Source organism: Saccostrea echinata, unplaced genomic scaffold, assembly GCF_033153115.1.
Source record: "Saccostrea echinata isolate AGI-Se365-2 ecotype Australia unplaced genomic scaffold, CSIRO_AGI_Sech_v1 ptg000002l, whole genome shotgun sequence".
NCBI classification, from domain to species: Eukaryota; Metazoa; Mollusca; class Bivalvia; order Ostreida; family Ostreidae; genus Saccostrea; species Saccostrea echinata.
The window spans coordinates 11289523-11307063 of NW_026889751.1; the positions used below are offsets into that span (position 1 = coordinate 11289523).

The following is a 17541-nucleotide window of genomic DNA, read 5'->3' on the forward strand; positions in this document are numbered from 1 at the left end:
CCAAATGTAAACTTACATTACAATAGGTGTGTCAAATCGTAGCCATTTCATTGGCCATTCCGAAAGAAGGGTTATTGTTGTTATGCCCAACTGAAAGTATAATATTAGCCCAGTTAGGTAAGAACCTTGTATTTTAATTACTCTTCTTATAAAATAACATAGTGTGGCATTGTCTGTATCTTGATAAAATTCTCTCGGAACTAGAGCTAGGCCTAATTAACCATTGGGGTCAATATTCCAATATACTTCTAAAAATAGTTTACGCATGGAAATACATCTAATATGCGTCCCTCTTTTCAGTGTCTAATGTCATCAGAACAACCTGGGAAAGATGGCAGATGTAAGTAAACCTGTGGTCTACAACAGAGAAAAATGGTTGGAGGAAAATCAGAAGTTCTTCTTACCACCTGTCTGCAACAAAATGATGTGAGTGAATTCCTCAAAACCATTGGCATTGATTTGATAAACTCTTTTACACAAAAGAAGTTCAAAATTTTTATGATAGTTTGACATTTTTTTGTGTGTGTAGCAGCTAGAGATTAACAGGTCTGGGCGGCCTCCGTTTTTGGAGGATAGCTAGATTCAATATGGCTGCCAAAATTTTTACCATATATGGAAACCGCATTGCATTGTGGGATAGTTTATCCTCCGATTTCAGAGGATAACACAGGTAATTTTCAAACACCTCGTGCCTACCTTTAATCAAAAAGTGCAAGCACCAGGGTACATGTAAATGAAAGTTCAAACATTAAACTATCGATTGTATGTGGCGATTTGAGATTCTATGTCTAGATATTTTGCAATTTATTTTCAAAGTTGGCACTTTTTGCGCTCCATTATTACTGAATATTTCAGTATTATATTATGATTTTTCCCTATTTAGACAAATAAAAAAAGGACTTTAATATTTCTTTCATGTTTTCTTTTAATTCAAAAAAGGAGAACAAAGGGAAATACAAAAAGAAACACATTTTAAGCGTATTTAAAACGCAGAATATACTCTGCCTTATAATTAAAGCAAATAAAACTATAAATGGATTGAATAAATAATTATGAACGTGAATAGATAATTTTAATAGCATTAATAAATAAAATAAATAATTTAACACATTTACTAAGAAATTAACATATATTCATACAGCCATGTGTATACATAAACAAAATATTACAAAGTGATGTGCTTAATAATTATTAAATGAAAGAAATAATGAATTATTAAACTTCTTTTTTTTTCAATTTTGTTTATCAAAAGTTCTAAACTGCTTATCACATAATTACGGTACTGGAAAATCAGAGTGGGTTTAATTAACCGCAGTCACAGGCACTGCCAGGTAAGTGCAATATAATTTATGTTCCAAGCTGTATATGGAATAACTGATTGATGGCAATTACAAAAATATAGTTATATTGATTAATATCTGGAATTATCCATCATCATATTAAATTGTACCTTTTATTTGTTTTGATTTCGAATTCAGCGTACGGTTCATAAATGCAAGAGTTGCTGTTAATTGTTTGGTTAAGAGTTAACTGCCCTTTGTTTTGAAAATTCCGGTAGGTGGCAAGACTGCTATCCTCTGTTTTCAGAGGATAAAATCTATCCTCCAAAAACAGAGGCTGCCTAGACCTGATTAATGATTGAGCTACATGTATATAGTATATATAATCTTTCAAGATCATCCGTAATTAGTCAAATTGTGATAATAAGATCTCATTATCTTGGTGAATGTCATAGTTCTTCAAAAGTGTACCTGAATCTCTGTACCTCAGGTTAGCGTCAGGCTGATTCATATTGTGAGTGGCTAAACAAAACAGTGCAAATGTGTATGGCAAATATGTGAGCTAATCATAGAATAACTATAGGTTTATTAATCATATACTAATTTAAGTTTACATGTTAACCGCTAGTTAACAACTTGTTAACTATAGTTTTCATCTGTAAACCTATATTTAACAGATGTAAAACATAGTTTACAAATCGAATCCAAGTTTAACTACCTGTGAATAAATGTTTATAATGATTGTTTGATAAATAAAAATTATTATTTGTACATATAATTAGCATTCGTTAACCATAATTAAGAGTTGATATTTATAATGATTCAATAATTGTGAAACTATATTTATTAGATAAACTACAGTGTTTTCCCTAAGAACTGGCTACCAGCCAATTTGACCATTTCAATTGATAAAAAATGCTGCTTTGAAATAAAAAAAAATCAAAATATAATTGTTATAATTAGGTCCACAGAGATTTGTCATAAACCTCAACCCAAAGGCTGTTACAATTGATTTCTAACCCTTTACTTTGAAATAAAGGAAAAACACTGAACTATGTTTCCCTAAACTATACATGTAGTTTTTTTTAAAACCGTTAACCATAGTTTACTACATCGTCGGTAACCCACGGGTGACTCACATCGATTCTCTCTACCATCATTGAGGTAGCTTGTGGACTCAAAACCGTGGTTTGCGACGATGAGTTTACTACTTGTGAAACGTTTATCAGATCAACCATGTTTTACATTTGCAAATAATTGTTTTCTCTGTTAAGTATAGTTTACACTTGTGGAAAGTAGATTGAGGCATAAAGTATGGTTTAGAGATGTAAAATATAGATTAATGTCATTAACTATAATTTAGGCTCTTAAAATATTACAATTGATAAACTTAGTTATTCAACTGTAAACAACAGTCCTAGAGTATCCCCTATTCAATATTTCTGAGCAAGGCTGACCTAAATGCTAAAATCTGTTTTCATGGGGTAAAACATATATATATTCCACTTCACAGGGGTAATTTGGGATGTATCCCCATGCCAAATTTTTGAAAATGAGCTAAACATAGCACCTTGTATGTTTTTCATACCCTCTTTGGACCTTTTTTCATACATGGGAAACCTTTTCCAATAAGAAGAACCCAACTGGGAATGAAAAATTCCAATAATTTTATTTCATGTTCAGATATGTATAGTTGTAATAACATATTTTGGATACCTACTAAACTACGAGATTTTTGAAGGTTTGAAGTATTGAGGTTAGAATAGTCAGTAAGAAAATATTTGTGAGACTTTCAAATCACTTCAAAAAATCCATGATGATATCTGAGATATCAGAGTTTGAGATACCGAAGTTTAATTGTATTTTGAATACCTTTTAAGTTGGTGGTGCATTGCAGTAGTGATGAGATATCATTTGCCATGCCACTGGCCTTGGGAAAACGGTGTGAATAAAAGCTGACATGTTTACTGCACTCCTTTATAAATAAAGTTATCAATGACGTGTAGATATCCTTAAACAGTGTTTGTATTATAATAATAAATTCCACACGTACAGTTGAATTTCGGTATCTCAAACACGGATATCTCGAATGCCATGGATATGTCGAAGTCATTTTGAAGTCCCAACTGCTTATTCCTCACTGACAAGTATTTTACTCTAGATATCTCGTTATATAGATCTAGATGTCTAGATATCTCGAATCCTCGGTTATCTCAAAGTATTTTTTCGGTCCCGTTGAGTTCGAGATAATGAGGTTTGACTGTATTTTACTTATAAAATATACAACATAACACAGATGGGGACATCAAAAGGTTAAGTTATGAATTTTATTTTGATGTCACAGACACTGAACACTGTGCAAATGCAACATCATAAGAGAAAATTAAAATTCACTCTCATATTGACAATTGTAAGGTAGTAGCTGTTGGAATGGCTCTTCCATTGATTGTAACTTATCCGAAGGATAATACAGGAATTTTGAAATATTATTCAGGGATCAACATTAACGGTTGTCCGATTGCCCGGGACAAGTAAATCATCAGTTTGGGCAAGTGAAATTGTCAACGTACTTGACCGATAGGGCAAGTGATTTTTTTTCATTCATATGTACATATTTATTTAGTTTACATTAATTTATAAATAAAACCATAAATTGAACACTTTATTTCTGCAACGTACCTGACTGACAATGTTTTTGCATTCGGAATCCCTTGCTAGTGTTTCTGTATATATACCGTTCATTTAAAAATCAGGTTCCTTATTTTCTTTCGTAGTAAATACACTCTACGTCTAACAAAATTTTGTTAACTTCTTATTAGGAAATTAGATTATTTATTCACGCACAAAATATAAGTACAATGTAACAGGATGTATCGTGATCAAGATAAGATGTATGTTTCGTAGCAACTATCTTCCTTTAGCGTTGCTTCACGGTTATCTCTGAAAATCACGATTCGCAAAAGGATCCTACCAAAAATAATTTTTAATGAACTTTATTAAAAGGAAATGGAGGGTTATTGCTGCATGTCAGTGTGTGCTAACATGTTAAATTTACAAGTACAAAGGTATACATTTATGTACAAATGCAGCATCGCAATTTTTTCAGGTAGCTCAACTTGCCAAATTGACAGTATTGTATTTAGTAACATTTTTTCTTATCATAACGTTTACAGTAATAAATTATTTTCTTCTTAAATTCTTTCCTAATTTGGGCAACCAAGTTTTGCATTCGGACAAGTCAAAGTTTGAGATCACTTGCCCGAAGGGCAAGTAAATCTGAAAGTTAATGTCTATCCCTGATTATTGCAAATAAGGCAATGAGCTAAAAAATGTAAATTTAAGCCTTGAATTAGTCTCATAACTGCAACAGTGTGTGCAAGCAAATTTTCATAATGTGCTAATGTGTGTTACTCAATTTGTTTGCACACACCATTGCAGTTATAAGACTACGTCTTTCAAAAAATAATAATTCAAAGTGTTGCACTTTCCATGTACCATGCTTAAGTAGCAGTCAGGGTTTGACACATAGTGCACAAGCAAGAGGCGAGTGCACTCTGTGTAAACCATGACTTGTCACAATTGTTTAGGCATAATAAATGCAAAACAAAATTCTATTGTTATCATTATGGTGACTGTTGTTAAATTAAATCCCCCAAACCTGTTTGCAGACATCAAATTTCATTGATAATTTTCTTGTGCATTCTTTATTCAAGCACAATAATGAAGTTAATTCAGAGAACTTGTTGAAGGAAAAAAAAGAAGGTGGAAGAACTGAAGATGCATAATTATTGAGAAAGGGAAAAAAGTCAACCTTGACCTTTCAGCTTTTATGGGGGGGGGGGGGGGGGGCAAAAAGCATTTTCATGACTCCTTGGAACTAGTTAATGTAACAATGTGTAATTTATAAGTGCAAAAATTTGATAAAATTTTTCTCCCCCACTTTCACTGAAAGTGGGGTATATTCATTTGGGTGTGTCCATTCCTCTGTTATTCTGTCTGTGTATAACACTTTTGTTTCTGAACGATATTTCATAAAATTCTACATCACAACTCCCTATGGGCTAGAGAAGATCACTATTGATTTTGAGGACAAAAGGTCAAAGGTCAAGTTCAGAAATTCATACATTCTGTCTGTGTGTAACACTTTTGTTTCCAGACAATATCTCAAAAAGCCATTGAGTTTTTGCAATGAAATTTTATATTACAACTTCCTATGACCTAAAGAAGACATCTATCGATTTTGAGATCAAAACATTAAAGGTCAAGCTCAGAAATTCATACATTGCAAAAAAAAAGAAAGGTTTCCAGGTGATAACTTTATTTTTCTATGAGCTTTTTCAAATAAATTTTGTATCATAACTTTCAATGTCTTAAAAAAGACCCCTATTGATTTTGAGGTCAAAGGTCAGGGTAAGAAATTCATGCATTCTGTCTTTGTGAAACATTTTATTGTCCGAACAATATCTCAAAAAGCCTTTGAACTTTTGCAATGGGATTTTATATCACAACTTCCTATGGCCTAAAGAAGATCCCTCTTGATTTTGATGTCAAAAGGTCAATAATAAATTCAGAATTCTGTCTGTGTGAAACATTTTCATTTCTGGAGGATATTTTAAAAGACTTTGAGCTTTTGCGATGAAATTTATGTCCCAACTCTTTATGGCCTGAAAAAGACCCCTATACATTTGGAGGTCAAAAGGTCAAAAGTCAAGGTCATACATATTCATTTATTGCTAATAATAGTTTCCAGATGATAACTCTAATTTTCTTTGAGCTTTTCACAATTAAATCACAACTCCCTATGGCCTAAAAATTTCTGGACTATTTCTTAAGAAGCCTTTGAGATTTAGATTTTCCAGTGAAAACTCCCTATGGCCCATACAAGACCCATACTGTTTTGAGGTCAAAAGGCAAAATTAAAGGTAGTAAAATCATATATTGCAAAAAGTGGTTTCCAGATTATAATTTTAGTTCTCTTTGCACTTTTTAAATGAAGTTGTACAGGTATATCATAACTCCTAGTGACTTAAAGGAATCTCCTTTTGATTTTTAGGTCCAAAGTTGAAAGTTAAAGTCAGAAATTCCTTCAATCCAAAAAAGGGTTTCCAGATGATTACTTAAGTTTTCCAAGAGCTTTTTCTGTTAAATTTTATATCGTAATTCCCATTGACTGAAAGAAGATCCCTTTTGACTTTAAGATCAAAAAGTCATTGTAAGAAATTCATATCTTGCATAAACTGGATTCTTAGTGATAACTCTAGTTCTTTTTGAGGTTTTGCAATTAGATTTTATACATTTAGTCAATATGACTTAAAAAAAGACTCCTATTGAATTTGAGGTCAAAGGGTCAAAGACTGAGGTCAATAATTTATATATTGCGTACATACATTCAGGTGATATTGTAAGTCTCTGTTAGATTTTGAAACTTAAGGTCATGAATTTCTTTAACTTAAAAAATGCCCTTATTGACTTTAAGGCCAAAACTGTAAGGTGAAGGTTGACCTTCTTTTCTTTTTCAATCTGCATGATTTTTTAGTTCTTCCACCCTCTTTTTTTCCCTTAAAAGGGGGGGGGGGCACAAATTCTCTGAATTAACTTCTTTGAATTCTGTTTATTTATTTATTTTTTATTTTGTGTCAAATGTATGAAACTATGCAATACCATTATTAAAAAATACATTCTATAATTAAAAGTTCATATGGCATAATCAGTAGCATGTTCTACTGACATTCCAGGGTTTGTATGTTCGATCCCTGCGTGGGTGCTGATAAATTTTCTCTAAGAAAATTAGTCATGCATTATTTCAGCAAAGCATGCCTCAGTGATATGAATTCTTAGTATACTATGCGAAAATAATTGGGTATTGATTATACAGAGACAAACTGATAGGAAGCATAACAAGTATTAGCTTTCCTAAAAAGCTTGTCTGACTTGAGCAAATTCATTTTTGCGCAAAGAATTAAGAAAAGCTAAACCCAGTGTTAACAACATGACTCTGAGTAATGAAATGAATTCTTTTGCTAAGAAACAAGAAAAGTTCAATTCAGTGGCATCAACTTAAAATAAAACTTGGACATGAATTTATTCTATATACACTATATTACTTGTCATTTCTTTTTTCATGGACTTAAGAACCGAAAGGGGGGGGGGGTATGTTGGGGACCGTGCCCCCAATAATTTTGCCGATTTATACATAGCTATTAATTTTATGCTTGTGTCCCCTAAATCATGTAAATATTAACTTCCGATGACATTTTTTATGCTCTATAAGGAATTTTTCCTCGACAGTGTCCACCCTAAACTGAAAATTTCTGAAATTTCTTCCAACGGGTCTGTTCAGGGATACAAAAATATATCTAGTGCTTTTGAATGAAAAAGCTACAATTTAACACATAAAAATTTTAACATCAATTGGTGAATAATTTTGATAATTAAGAAATGTTTTATATAAAAAAAAAAACGTGTTACAAATGAGCTAACATCTTTGCATTTAAGCAAAAGAATATTCAACATCTATCCTTCACTGTGATATTTTTTAACCATGATCGAATAAATCAAACGTCTGCAAGTTATTTTATAAAAGTTCCTAAGGTAGAGAGACTTAGTATGCATTGAAAATAAACATCCATTAGTTAATCTGATAAAGATAATGGACAAGTGTTGACCTGACCAGCTTCATTCCTTCTGTTTTGCAGGACATGAATGATCACGTGGCATTCGAGAATGGCCAAATGTTTTGTAACCTGTAATGTATAATGTGATAATAATGACACCAGCTCTAATGCTTTGGTTTGTTTGGGTGTTAAGCATGTTTCTTTTACTCCTCATGCTCTTCAGTTGATAGTTAAGATAGTATGAAGTTTCCGTGATCAAGCTATCACAAAAATTCTATTGAACGACTTGACCAACAAGCCTTGGCTAAATCTAGTACTGTCTGACGCCATGACGTCAGACAATAATATGAATTAATATACCACCTCTCAGATTGTATTGGCATTTAATATTATGTTTTAAAGGCATAACGATGGGCAGGTGAAGTCCTTTTTTGTCGGAGGTCCAAACCAAAGAAAAGATTACCACATAGAAGAAGGAGAGGAGGTGAGTTAAATAACAGAGAAGAAGATTTAAATAATTGGAAGTAACAAGTTAAGGTTACTTTTTGAAGAGATGTGAATGATATATTGAATATTTGGACTCATTCTTTTAGTACTCATATCAAACACAGCTGTCTATATACCTGTAATCAGGATAATCAGTTGATCTTTAATAGAATGTACACATGAAAATGAAAGACATACAATGGATTTGATTTCATAATCCAATAAGAAATTATATTTTGAAACTTTTTATTTCAGAGTATTTTCAGAGATTTCTCGTATAATTTGTGATCTTTATTTTAGCTTTTCTACATGCTGAAAGGTGATATGTGTCTTAAAGTTGTAGAGCATGGAAAACACAGAGATGTTCCAATCAAGGAAGGGGAGGTAAGCATGTTCTCTTCATGCTTCCTGCTCTTAGTTGAAGAGCATGGATGTTGTTAGCTGATGAGAAAGCATTCCTACATCACTTTCAAGGCTGTCAGAAGGGGGAAGGGGGAGGGGTGATTGGGGTCAGTTGACCCCCTTCTAGAAAATAAAATATGAATTTATTATTTATTGTTTTAAAGAAGTGCTGCTAGATCTTATTTATATAATATCTGAAAATCACTCCCAGAATGCACTGGAATCCATCAAAATGGTTCTCCTTTATGACAAAAATTATTCTGCTTAAGGTAGGAGGTACCCCTCCCCAGCAATCCCCTCTTTTTTTTCCCCAGAAACCTTGTGATAATTATTGATACTATAATTTTGAATTTTAATTAAAATTTCCATATTTTACTCTGACAGAATCATTACTTTTCCAAGAAGAGCTGTATCATGACACATATTACACTGTACTTTGTAAAATTATTGACTAACAGAAGATTTCACTAAGAGCTGATCATCACAGCTTTAGAAAGAGGACTCTGATGGAATGCTATTTTTGTAGATATTTCTGCTTCCTGGCAGGATAGCCCATTCTCCTCAGAGAAAAGAAAACACAATAGGTTTGGTGATTGAGCGAGAAAGGGCAGAGAATGAATCAGATGGATTAAGGTCAGATCATGCCATCCAACATTTTTAGCAACCTCTAATACTTGTCCAAAAATGAAAAACTTGGTTAAATTACTGTATAAAGGGCTCTTTTTGTCCCATATTATTTATTTAGCTCTATCACACTTGCAACCGATTTTGCTTGTTTGAGATTGATCTAGGCACAGTTTTATCATAGAGAGATAATAGCATATGTTGAATTCAACCTGTTTAAAAATGCCAAAAAATAAAATAAAATGGGGACAAAAATTTCTATGCGTATGGTTTGTGGTTCTAAATTTCAATGACAGCTCCCTTTGATACATGTATTTTATTTTATGGACAGGGAGGATAAGATTTCTTTTTGTTATGTCTTTTTAAGATATTATATGGAAGAAAATGGTGAAAAGACCCTGAAATCATTGTATGAGGAATGGTTTCACTGTGAGGACCTCGGGTCACAGTTAGGACCCATCATCAAAAGGTAGGACTCATAATCAAAAGGTAGGAACTATCTGTAAAATGTAAGACTACTATAGGTAGAACTCATCATTTAAGAAATGAATTTAATTTTTGAAGATTCATGAGGACATGAACTACGATGCTTCATGCTGGCATATTTCATGAAGCGCGTTAGCGCTTCATGATAAATATGCCAGCGTGAAGCGTTGTAGTTCATGTACCTCATGAATTCTCAAAAATTAAATTCATTTGTTATATTTACATTATTTTTCAAGTTGTCACAAATTAAGCCATTCAACTGTCATTTTTAAAGCAAAACAGTTTGCACTATAGTTTTGACGTCAAGTAAGGTATTATGACGTAACAATGGAGATATTCATGCTCATCCATGGTAGTTCATGAGAAAATGAACAGTCTTTCAAATTGCCAAGAATCTTAAGAAAAAATATTTGGAAATGTAAATATTAAGAAATCAAGATAGCAGTATATTCATCAAATAAAGGACTTGTAATCAAAAGGTAGGAATCATAAACAAAAGGTAGGAATTATCCTTAAAATGTACAACTAACTACTATAAATAAAAGTAGGATCTGTATCAAAAGTTAGGAATTATAATCCTTAAAATGTACAGTTCATTACTATAAATCAAAGGTAGGACTCATAATCAAAAGGTAGGAACTACCTGTAAAATATAAGACTCACTTTATAAATTAAAGGTAGGACTCGTCATTAAAGGTAGGAATTATCCTTAAAATGTAAGGCTCACCAATATAAATCAAACTTAAGGTAGGACTCGTCATTAAAAGACAGTTAAAAGATAGGACTGGTCATTAAAAGATAGAAATATTCATCAAATGAAGGACTCGTAATCAAAAGGTAGGAATCATAATCAGAATTTTGTTTCCCTCATCTAAAGGCACTCCTAATCAAACATGTTTGCAAACACAAACTCATTTATGGAATATTTCACAGTGTTTGATTTGATTTCAAATAGAAACTTGTTAAAAGAGTATTCTGAGAGAATTGCATAAGCAATACTAGTCCCCCACTAACAATTGTAGTCTTATTCCCCTTAAAAATTGAAAAAGGCTGTAATTCCATCAAAAATCAACTATCCGGAATGAAATGCAAACTTGATCTGTAACTCATCAAGGTAGACTCACAATTACCAAATATTAGCTCAATATGTGCTAGTGTGTAGAATAATGCAGAAAATGTGTAGGACAGACCCACAGAGGGACAGACAGACAGACAGACAGACAGACAGACAGACAGATAGATAGACAGACAGACAGACAGACAGACAGACAGAAAGACAAGGAGGAAACCTATAGTCCCCACTAGTTTCACTGATAGGGGACTAATAAGAAACGTGAAAAGTAACCATAGATAAACTTTGAAGTGGTTTTGACAAGAAGTGTACAAAATTTGTGTACGTTTTTCGTTTTAAAAATCCTAGCATTTTCTTGGTAATTATCCTGTGCTTTATTCCCCCCCCCCTTTTTTTTGTCCCTTTTTGGAGCATAATCTTGTCATGAGAAGTTTTTATCCATACACTGTCATAAAAATGTGAAACATGATTTTTAAAAAAACTTCTTTTAAAAATTAAATTTATACTTTACACAAGGAATAAAAACAATTTGTACCAACAAATAATTATTGAATATATTTTATTTATCAAGAAGAGCAAAAATCATTCAAACTGTGATGATCGAAGGACAGGGAACAATTACTATTTAATATTTAAACATGAGCTTTGAAAAATGCTAGAATATAAATCCCTGCTTTAAGAGACTACCTGCGATATGTGACCATATTAAAATTTCCCTTCATAGGTCACTAAATACAGGTTTGACTGGATTCAGTTTTTACTAACATCAGTTTAAATTGTATGATGTTGTTTCATTTAGATTCTTTGCATCAGAGCAGTGTAAGACAGGAAAGCCTATTCCAGGTCAGTTCTTAAGTTTAAAAACTATAGGACTTTGAGATCAATTAACTACTGTATTTCTTCTTGGCTTATTCTTTCTGTTTCTGATCCACAAGTTTTTAAATGATTTTGAATCAACACTTCTATCCATATCTCTATCTGTTGCTTAAGTTACATGAGCATTTTAACAGAAGTTTGAATTTGATGTTTTTTCCCCAGTGCAATAAAATTAAGCTGTGTTGTCAGTAATAACAGATTATTTTAAACAATAAAATGCTTTCATTGTTTGTTAATGCAGGGAATGATGGTGGCAGCCATAAAAGAAAAAATGCAAAAACCCGCTTACGGGGGATGTGTTATTTTACTGCAGTGGTTGAAACAATAAATCCTGCATTAAAAAAGAAAGAAAGACATTTTTATGCCCCCCTTCAAAGAAGGGAGGGCATATTGCTTTGCTACTGCCTGTTGGTCTGTCTGTCTGTCGGTTTACCAACAGTTTCCGTTTATTTTCTTCGCAGAGGTTGCACATACTGAAATGAAATTTGGTATACAGATTTATCATAAGAATATCTAGGTCAAGTTTTCTTATGGGTACGATTGATTAATTTTTGACAGAGTTATGCTCCATGGGCTTAGAAAAATTCCATTTATTGGGGGGGGGGGGGGGATTGTGGGGGGGGTTGTAAGTGTTTCACAAATATCTTTGTATTTTTTATGTTTATATATATATATTTGCATGATATAGGTTTAAAATATTGTATATTGATCTGTGGATGTCATGACACATTTCACTGATGGAAGAGCCCACTGCTTAAGAAATCTCATACAGTTGGCTTAAAAAACTAGTTCTAAGGAGTTTAGAGGTTAATGGATTGATGAGGGGAAGTACAGTAGGTTTCATAAGAAATAAAGGAGAAAATATTCAGTGGATGTAAATATAACATTTGCATTAATTAATACCCAAATGTAGGTAAAGAAAATATTCTGAAACATTGAATAAATTGCTTATCTGCTTCCTAGTTTAATCTTGAATTATTACTTAGGAACCATACCTGAGAACCCACCCATTGTCCTAGACAGCAAGAGATCACTGCAAGACCCATTCAACTTACACACATTTATTGATGAGAAGCGTCAAGAACTAGAAGAGAAGGGAAAAGTCAACTTGTTTGGAGACAACAATCAGTTTCAGGTAAGACTAAAATGAAATTTAGAAGTTTTTTTTGCCCCATTGGTTTGAGGGAAAGTAAAATGAACTTAAATGGTTTATTTTCTCACTTAAGCGTAAAAGAAAATGGAAAAGGGTCTTTCATTTAAATAAATTACAATTTATTTTCCACTTATCTGGTACACTTCAGGTTGATCTGTATGGCAAAGGCAGTAACACAGGAAAAGTGGAAGAGGCAGAAACCTTTATTTGGCAAATAGTAAGACAATATTTTTATAGCTTTATACACAGTTTATTCTGTTTTCTAGTAATTTTCACTTATGTGTTTTGTGGAATTTTGTGGTCAAAGATAAAATGAATATAAATGAATAAAATTGCAGGATGATTCAATTCTCTCTCTTTATGGAAAAGTCAATGGATTCCTTAAAATTCAAAATGTAATAAATTGAATGCTAATAATGATGGATTAAAAAGCAAAAATAATTATCTGTGATTTAAACATCATCATTAGTTCTGTAATTTTGTGTTGTAGGAGGGAACCTCTACTGTTACAGTGGAGGGACAGGAGTACAGGCTCGGACCAGCAGATATCATGCTAGTCAGGGCAGCACAAAAGTAGGTCAAGGACAGAAACATTAGAACCATTTTTGTCATTTTGAAGTTATTATCATAGTAAATTTAGGTCATTCTGATTCTTATCTGTGTTTGAATGAAAGAATTCTTAGGTCTTGTAAGACAAAGAGTGCAGTTGTATGGAAGGGGATTACCGCCAAAAGTCTATTTATCTTGCTTTTATTCTTATTCCACCTACTTCTTTATTCTTTGTTATTATTGTAACTATATGTCACTTTATTGTTTTCATATTCGTCTTCATTACATTTTATTTGAACTTTTTTCATTCTTCATTTTGTCCTTACTTCTATGTTGCTTTATTCTTGTAAATTCGTTCTTTTTTCTTTTAAATTGATACAGTTTCTTTAATAAATAATTATGATCATCTCTATTACAAATGTAGATTCAGTCACGCAAACCATGAAGCGCATTCAGCGAAGACGAAAACAAGTATTGTGAATTTAATGCAGCATTATAACGCTAGGTGGCAGGGTGTTCGCTGTGAGTGTTGGTAAAATTAGGTACGCAAACCCGGGCCGGGGTTATTCGTGATTTTTCAATTTTCTGCCTTAATACTTTATCAATCGAACCCAAATTTAATGATGTATGTTATAGGTTCAGGTATGTACCCCGTATCGTTCCCCCTGAAGGCTGGCTAGATGGTACAGTAAGACTTCCCCCGGAAGACTAGCTATATAGTGAGACTTCTCCAGGGGAAGTCTCACTATATAGCCAGTCTTCCGGGGGAAATTCTCACTATATAGTTAGTCTTATCTCCCTCATAGCGAAACTTCCCTCTTTAATTTAGTTTCCGAATATCTTTTTTTATTGTAAAACAATGTTTTTATACTAGTCTAACGTTTTCAGAGTTCGGATAAAAGTTCTCCGTCCTATATGAATGAATGAATAAATATATGAATAAATAATTAAAGCATTTTAATAGTGATTTTTAATTATAATTAAAACATCTTAAACATGCAGGTAAACATAGGTAAACTGCATGTTTCTACGGATAATGACCTCTTCACTGTTAAACTAATTATTTATATGTCTTTTTTCTTTTGATAAGAATCGTCTCTGAACAATATAATGATCTGCTGTGCACGATAAATTTAATGCGCATTTTATATTGATTCGTTTGAAACTATACATCTTTATTTTTGTTTGATATATAAGATCACAACCTAATATGCAATATATACATCTTCGATGTAAATCAAATCCAAACCAAACACGGAAGGAGAAGTCTCACTATATAGCCATTGACCCCCCCCACCCCCCCCCCCCCCCCCCCCCCCCCGGAGGGGAAGTCTCACTATATAACCAGACTTCCGGGGGGGAGGGGACTCACTATGGGGGAAGTCTCACTATATGACACCGGTAGCAGGGGGGGGAGGGGAGGGGCTGGCCACCAAACATTTTTCTAGCCATAACTACTGAAAATGTTCAATGAAAGTCTGGTTGCTCCCTCCCACTTTTTGTTGCAGTCTAGTCAAATAAGGGCCATGTACGTGGTGATGTATGAGTAAAATTTGGTACTGAAAGAAGTTGGACCCCCCTCCCCCCAAATAGAATTTTCGAGTTTGACAAAGTTTCCTCTTTCCTTTTTTTTTTTTTTTTTTTTTGGCTTGTCAAGATTTTAAGGTAAGTGTTTTTTTTCTCTGGCTGCCCCTTTCAAAAACAATGCTACGTCTCTAGGTTTTATCTGTAATCGCTGTAAAAATTGCCAATATTTATATTCATGTATTTATATTTTGAAAATCTCAATATTTTTGATTATTTTTGGTGATTTTTGATTTCCAATTTGCTAATATGGGTAGGCAATATCAAGCCGACATTTTACGTATTTTTTGCCAAACGAGACATTGACAAAATGATTTTCTGAGTTATTCTGATGTCAAACACTGTGTGCTTACTAGAGATATTTATTTCTTTATTGAAAAGTAAAGTGCTATTTCTGTACAAAAAATTAATACAGATTTTCATAAAACCGGAGGAAGTTTCTAGTATGCCCCGGTCTAGCCTGGTTCTGGCCACGCCTACCCATGACGTTCCGCACTACTTTGCAGAGCATTATGGGATGGCCAAAACCAGACTAGCCCCGGTCCCCAGAATCACGCGAGTGCGCATGAACAATTATTATCCTGAAATAAAGAAATGTGAGTTCAGTGGAAGAATATATAGGGGTCCTGAAAAACAACTCAATTTATAAGGGTATACTAGTAATTATCAAAATATTTAATATTTTTTATATCAATAAAACTGAAATTCAATCATCCAACAAATAACTTGAATAGAGTTATATTTTTCAGGTGACAGAAAATACACAATTATTTCGGAGTTTCCATCATTTGTCCGGTTTTAATGACCCAGATTTTCTTAAAACGTGTTATTTAAAGCAACAAAAGCACATTTGAAAGAAGAAATGCTTATGAATAGTTAAAATATAATGTTTAACATCAGAATAATTTATAAATTTATTAGCTTTTTGTCAAAAAAATAAACAAAACACACACACACACCCTCACACACACACACACACCCTCACACACACACCTAAAAATGTCAGTTTGATACTACCTTCCCATTTTACCAACTTGGAAATCAAATATCATTGATAAAATCTAAAATATTGAGCATTTCGGGGCAATTTTACCGCGAATACAAATAAACCTATAACTAACATAACTTGAAAATTTGGGTTCGATTGATAAAGTATTAAGGCAGAAAATTGAAAAATCTCGAATAACCTCGGCCCGGGTTTGCGTACCTAATTTTACCAACACTCGCAGCGAACACCCTGCCACCTAGCGTTATAATGCCGCATTAAATTTACACTACTTGTATTCGTCTTCGCTGAATGCGCTTCATGGTTTGCGTGACTGAATTTACATTTGTAATAGAGATAATCATAATTGATTATTAAAGAAATTGTATCAATTTAAAAGAAAGAAGAACGAATTTACAAGAATAAAGCAACATAGAAGTAAGGACAAAATGAAGAATGAAAAAAGTTCAAAGTGAAATGTGATAAACATGATAAAGACGAATATGAAAACAATGAAGTGACATATAGTTACAATAATAACAAAGAATAAAGAAGTAAGCAGAATAAGAATAAAAGCAAGATAAATAGACTTTTGGCGGTAATTCCCTTCCATACAGTTGATTGACTTATTAACATAATATTTTAGAAAAAGCAGCATGAGTGATTTTATTCAGGTCAAAGATAATATGAAGTTCTTTTTTTTTTTTAGAGCAACTTGATTAAATGTTAAATGATTTAATATGATTTAAGATTTTTTTTTTAAATTTTCAGATATGAAGCTACTCGACCATCTGGATCTGTTGCCTTGATTTGTTACCAGGATGCAACAAGAAAAGCCAAACTCTTTCCACCGAATTAAATTTGGATTCTGTTTTAAATGACAAGAAAGTTTGATAACATTTTAGCTCCATTGTATGTTCAGCATTATACCCTTTAACATTTATTCAGAGATAATATAACATATTATATCAGGAATGTAAAATTCGAAGAAATTTTCACTCTGTGTGCCAAATGAAACTTGTATGTTACAGTAAAACATACTTATAATGAACATACCTATAATGAATTGATGCTTACAGGGAAGTGATTTTTCATTCCTTGTGGCCTTAAAATATATCATGAACTCAACGCATATAACAAATGAGGTTTATAATGAAGCAAAGTCGTCCATCATGGACATTTAGGTATAAGTGTGTTTTACTGTGTTTGCTGATACCGGTTTTTAAATATAGGTACATGTAAGCTCACTGTGTTATTGTATTGTTAACAGCATTAAATTGGTAGTCATTCCAAGTCAGCATTTACAGCTTCCCATCAATATTTTTACCATAAATAACTAGAACAGTCATGTACAGTCATCTGTCACTTCCTCAATGGCAGTATATAATCAAGGTTGAGGGAATTTGATTGGTTTTGTATAAGTGTTAAAA

At 32.7% G+C, this 17541-nt stretch overlaps 1 protein-coding gene across 1 annotated transcript; it reads left to right on the forward strand.

Moving 5' to 3' along the window:
* The first annotated feature begins 73 nt into the window (after positions 1-73).
* On the forward strand, positions 74-17086 carry LOC133200401 (3-hydroxyanthranilate 3,4-dioxygenase-like). The gene is made up of 11 exons (XM_061336210.1): positions 74-117; positions 301-426; positions 8297-8378; positions 8681-8764; positions 9309-9415; positions 9774-9875; positions 11764-11807; positions 12827-12975; positions 13142-13210; positions 13484-13566; positions 16883-17086. Exons 2-11 carry the CDS (start codon positions 332-334, stop codon positions 16968-16970), a joined length of 903 nt encoding a protein of 300 aa, XP_061192194.1. The 5' UTR covers positions 74-117; positions 301-331; the 3' UTR covers positions 16971-17086.
* Positions 17087-17541: the final 455 nt, after the last annotated feature.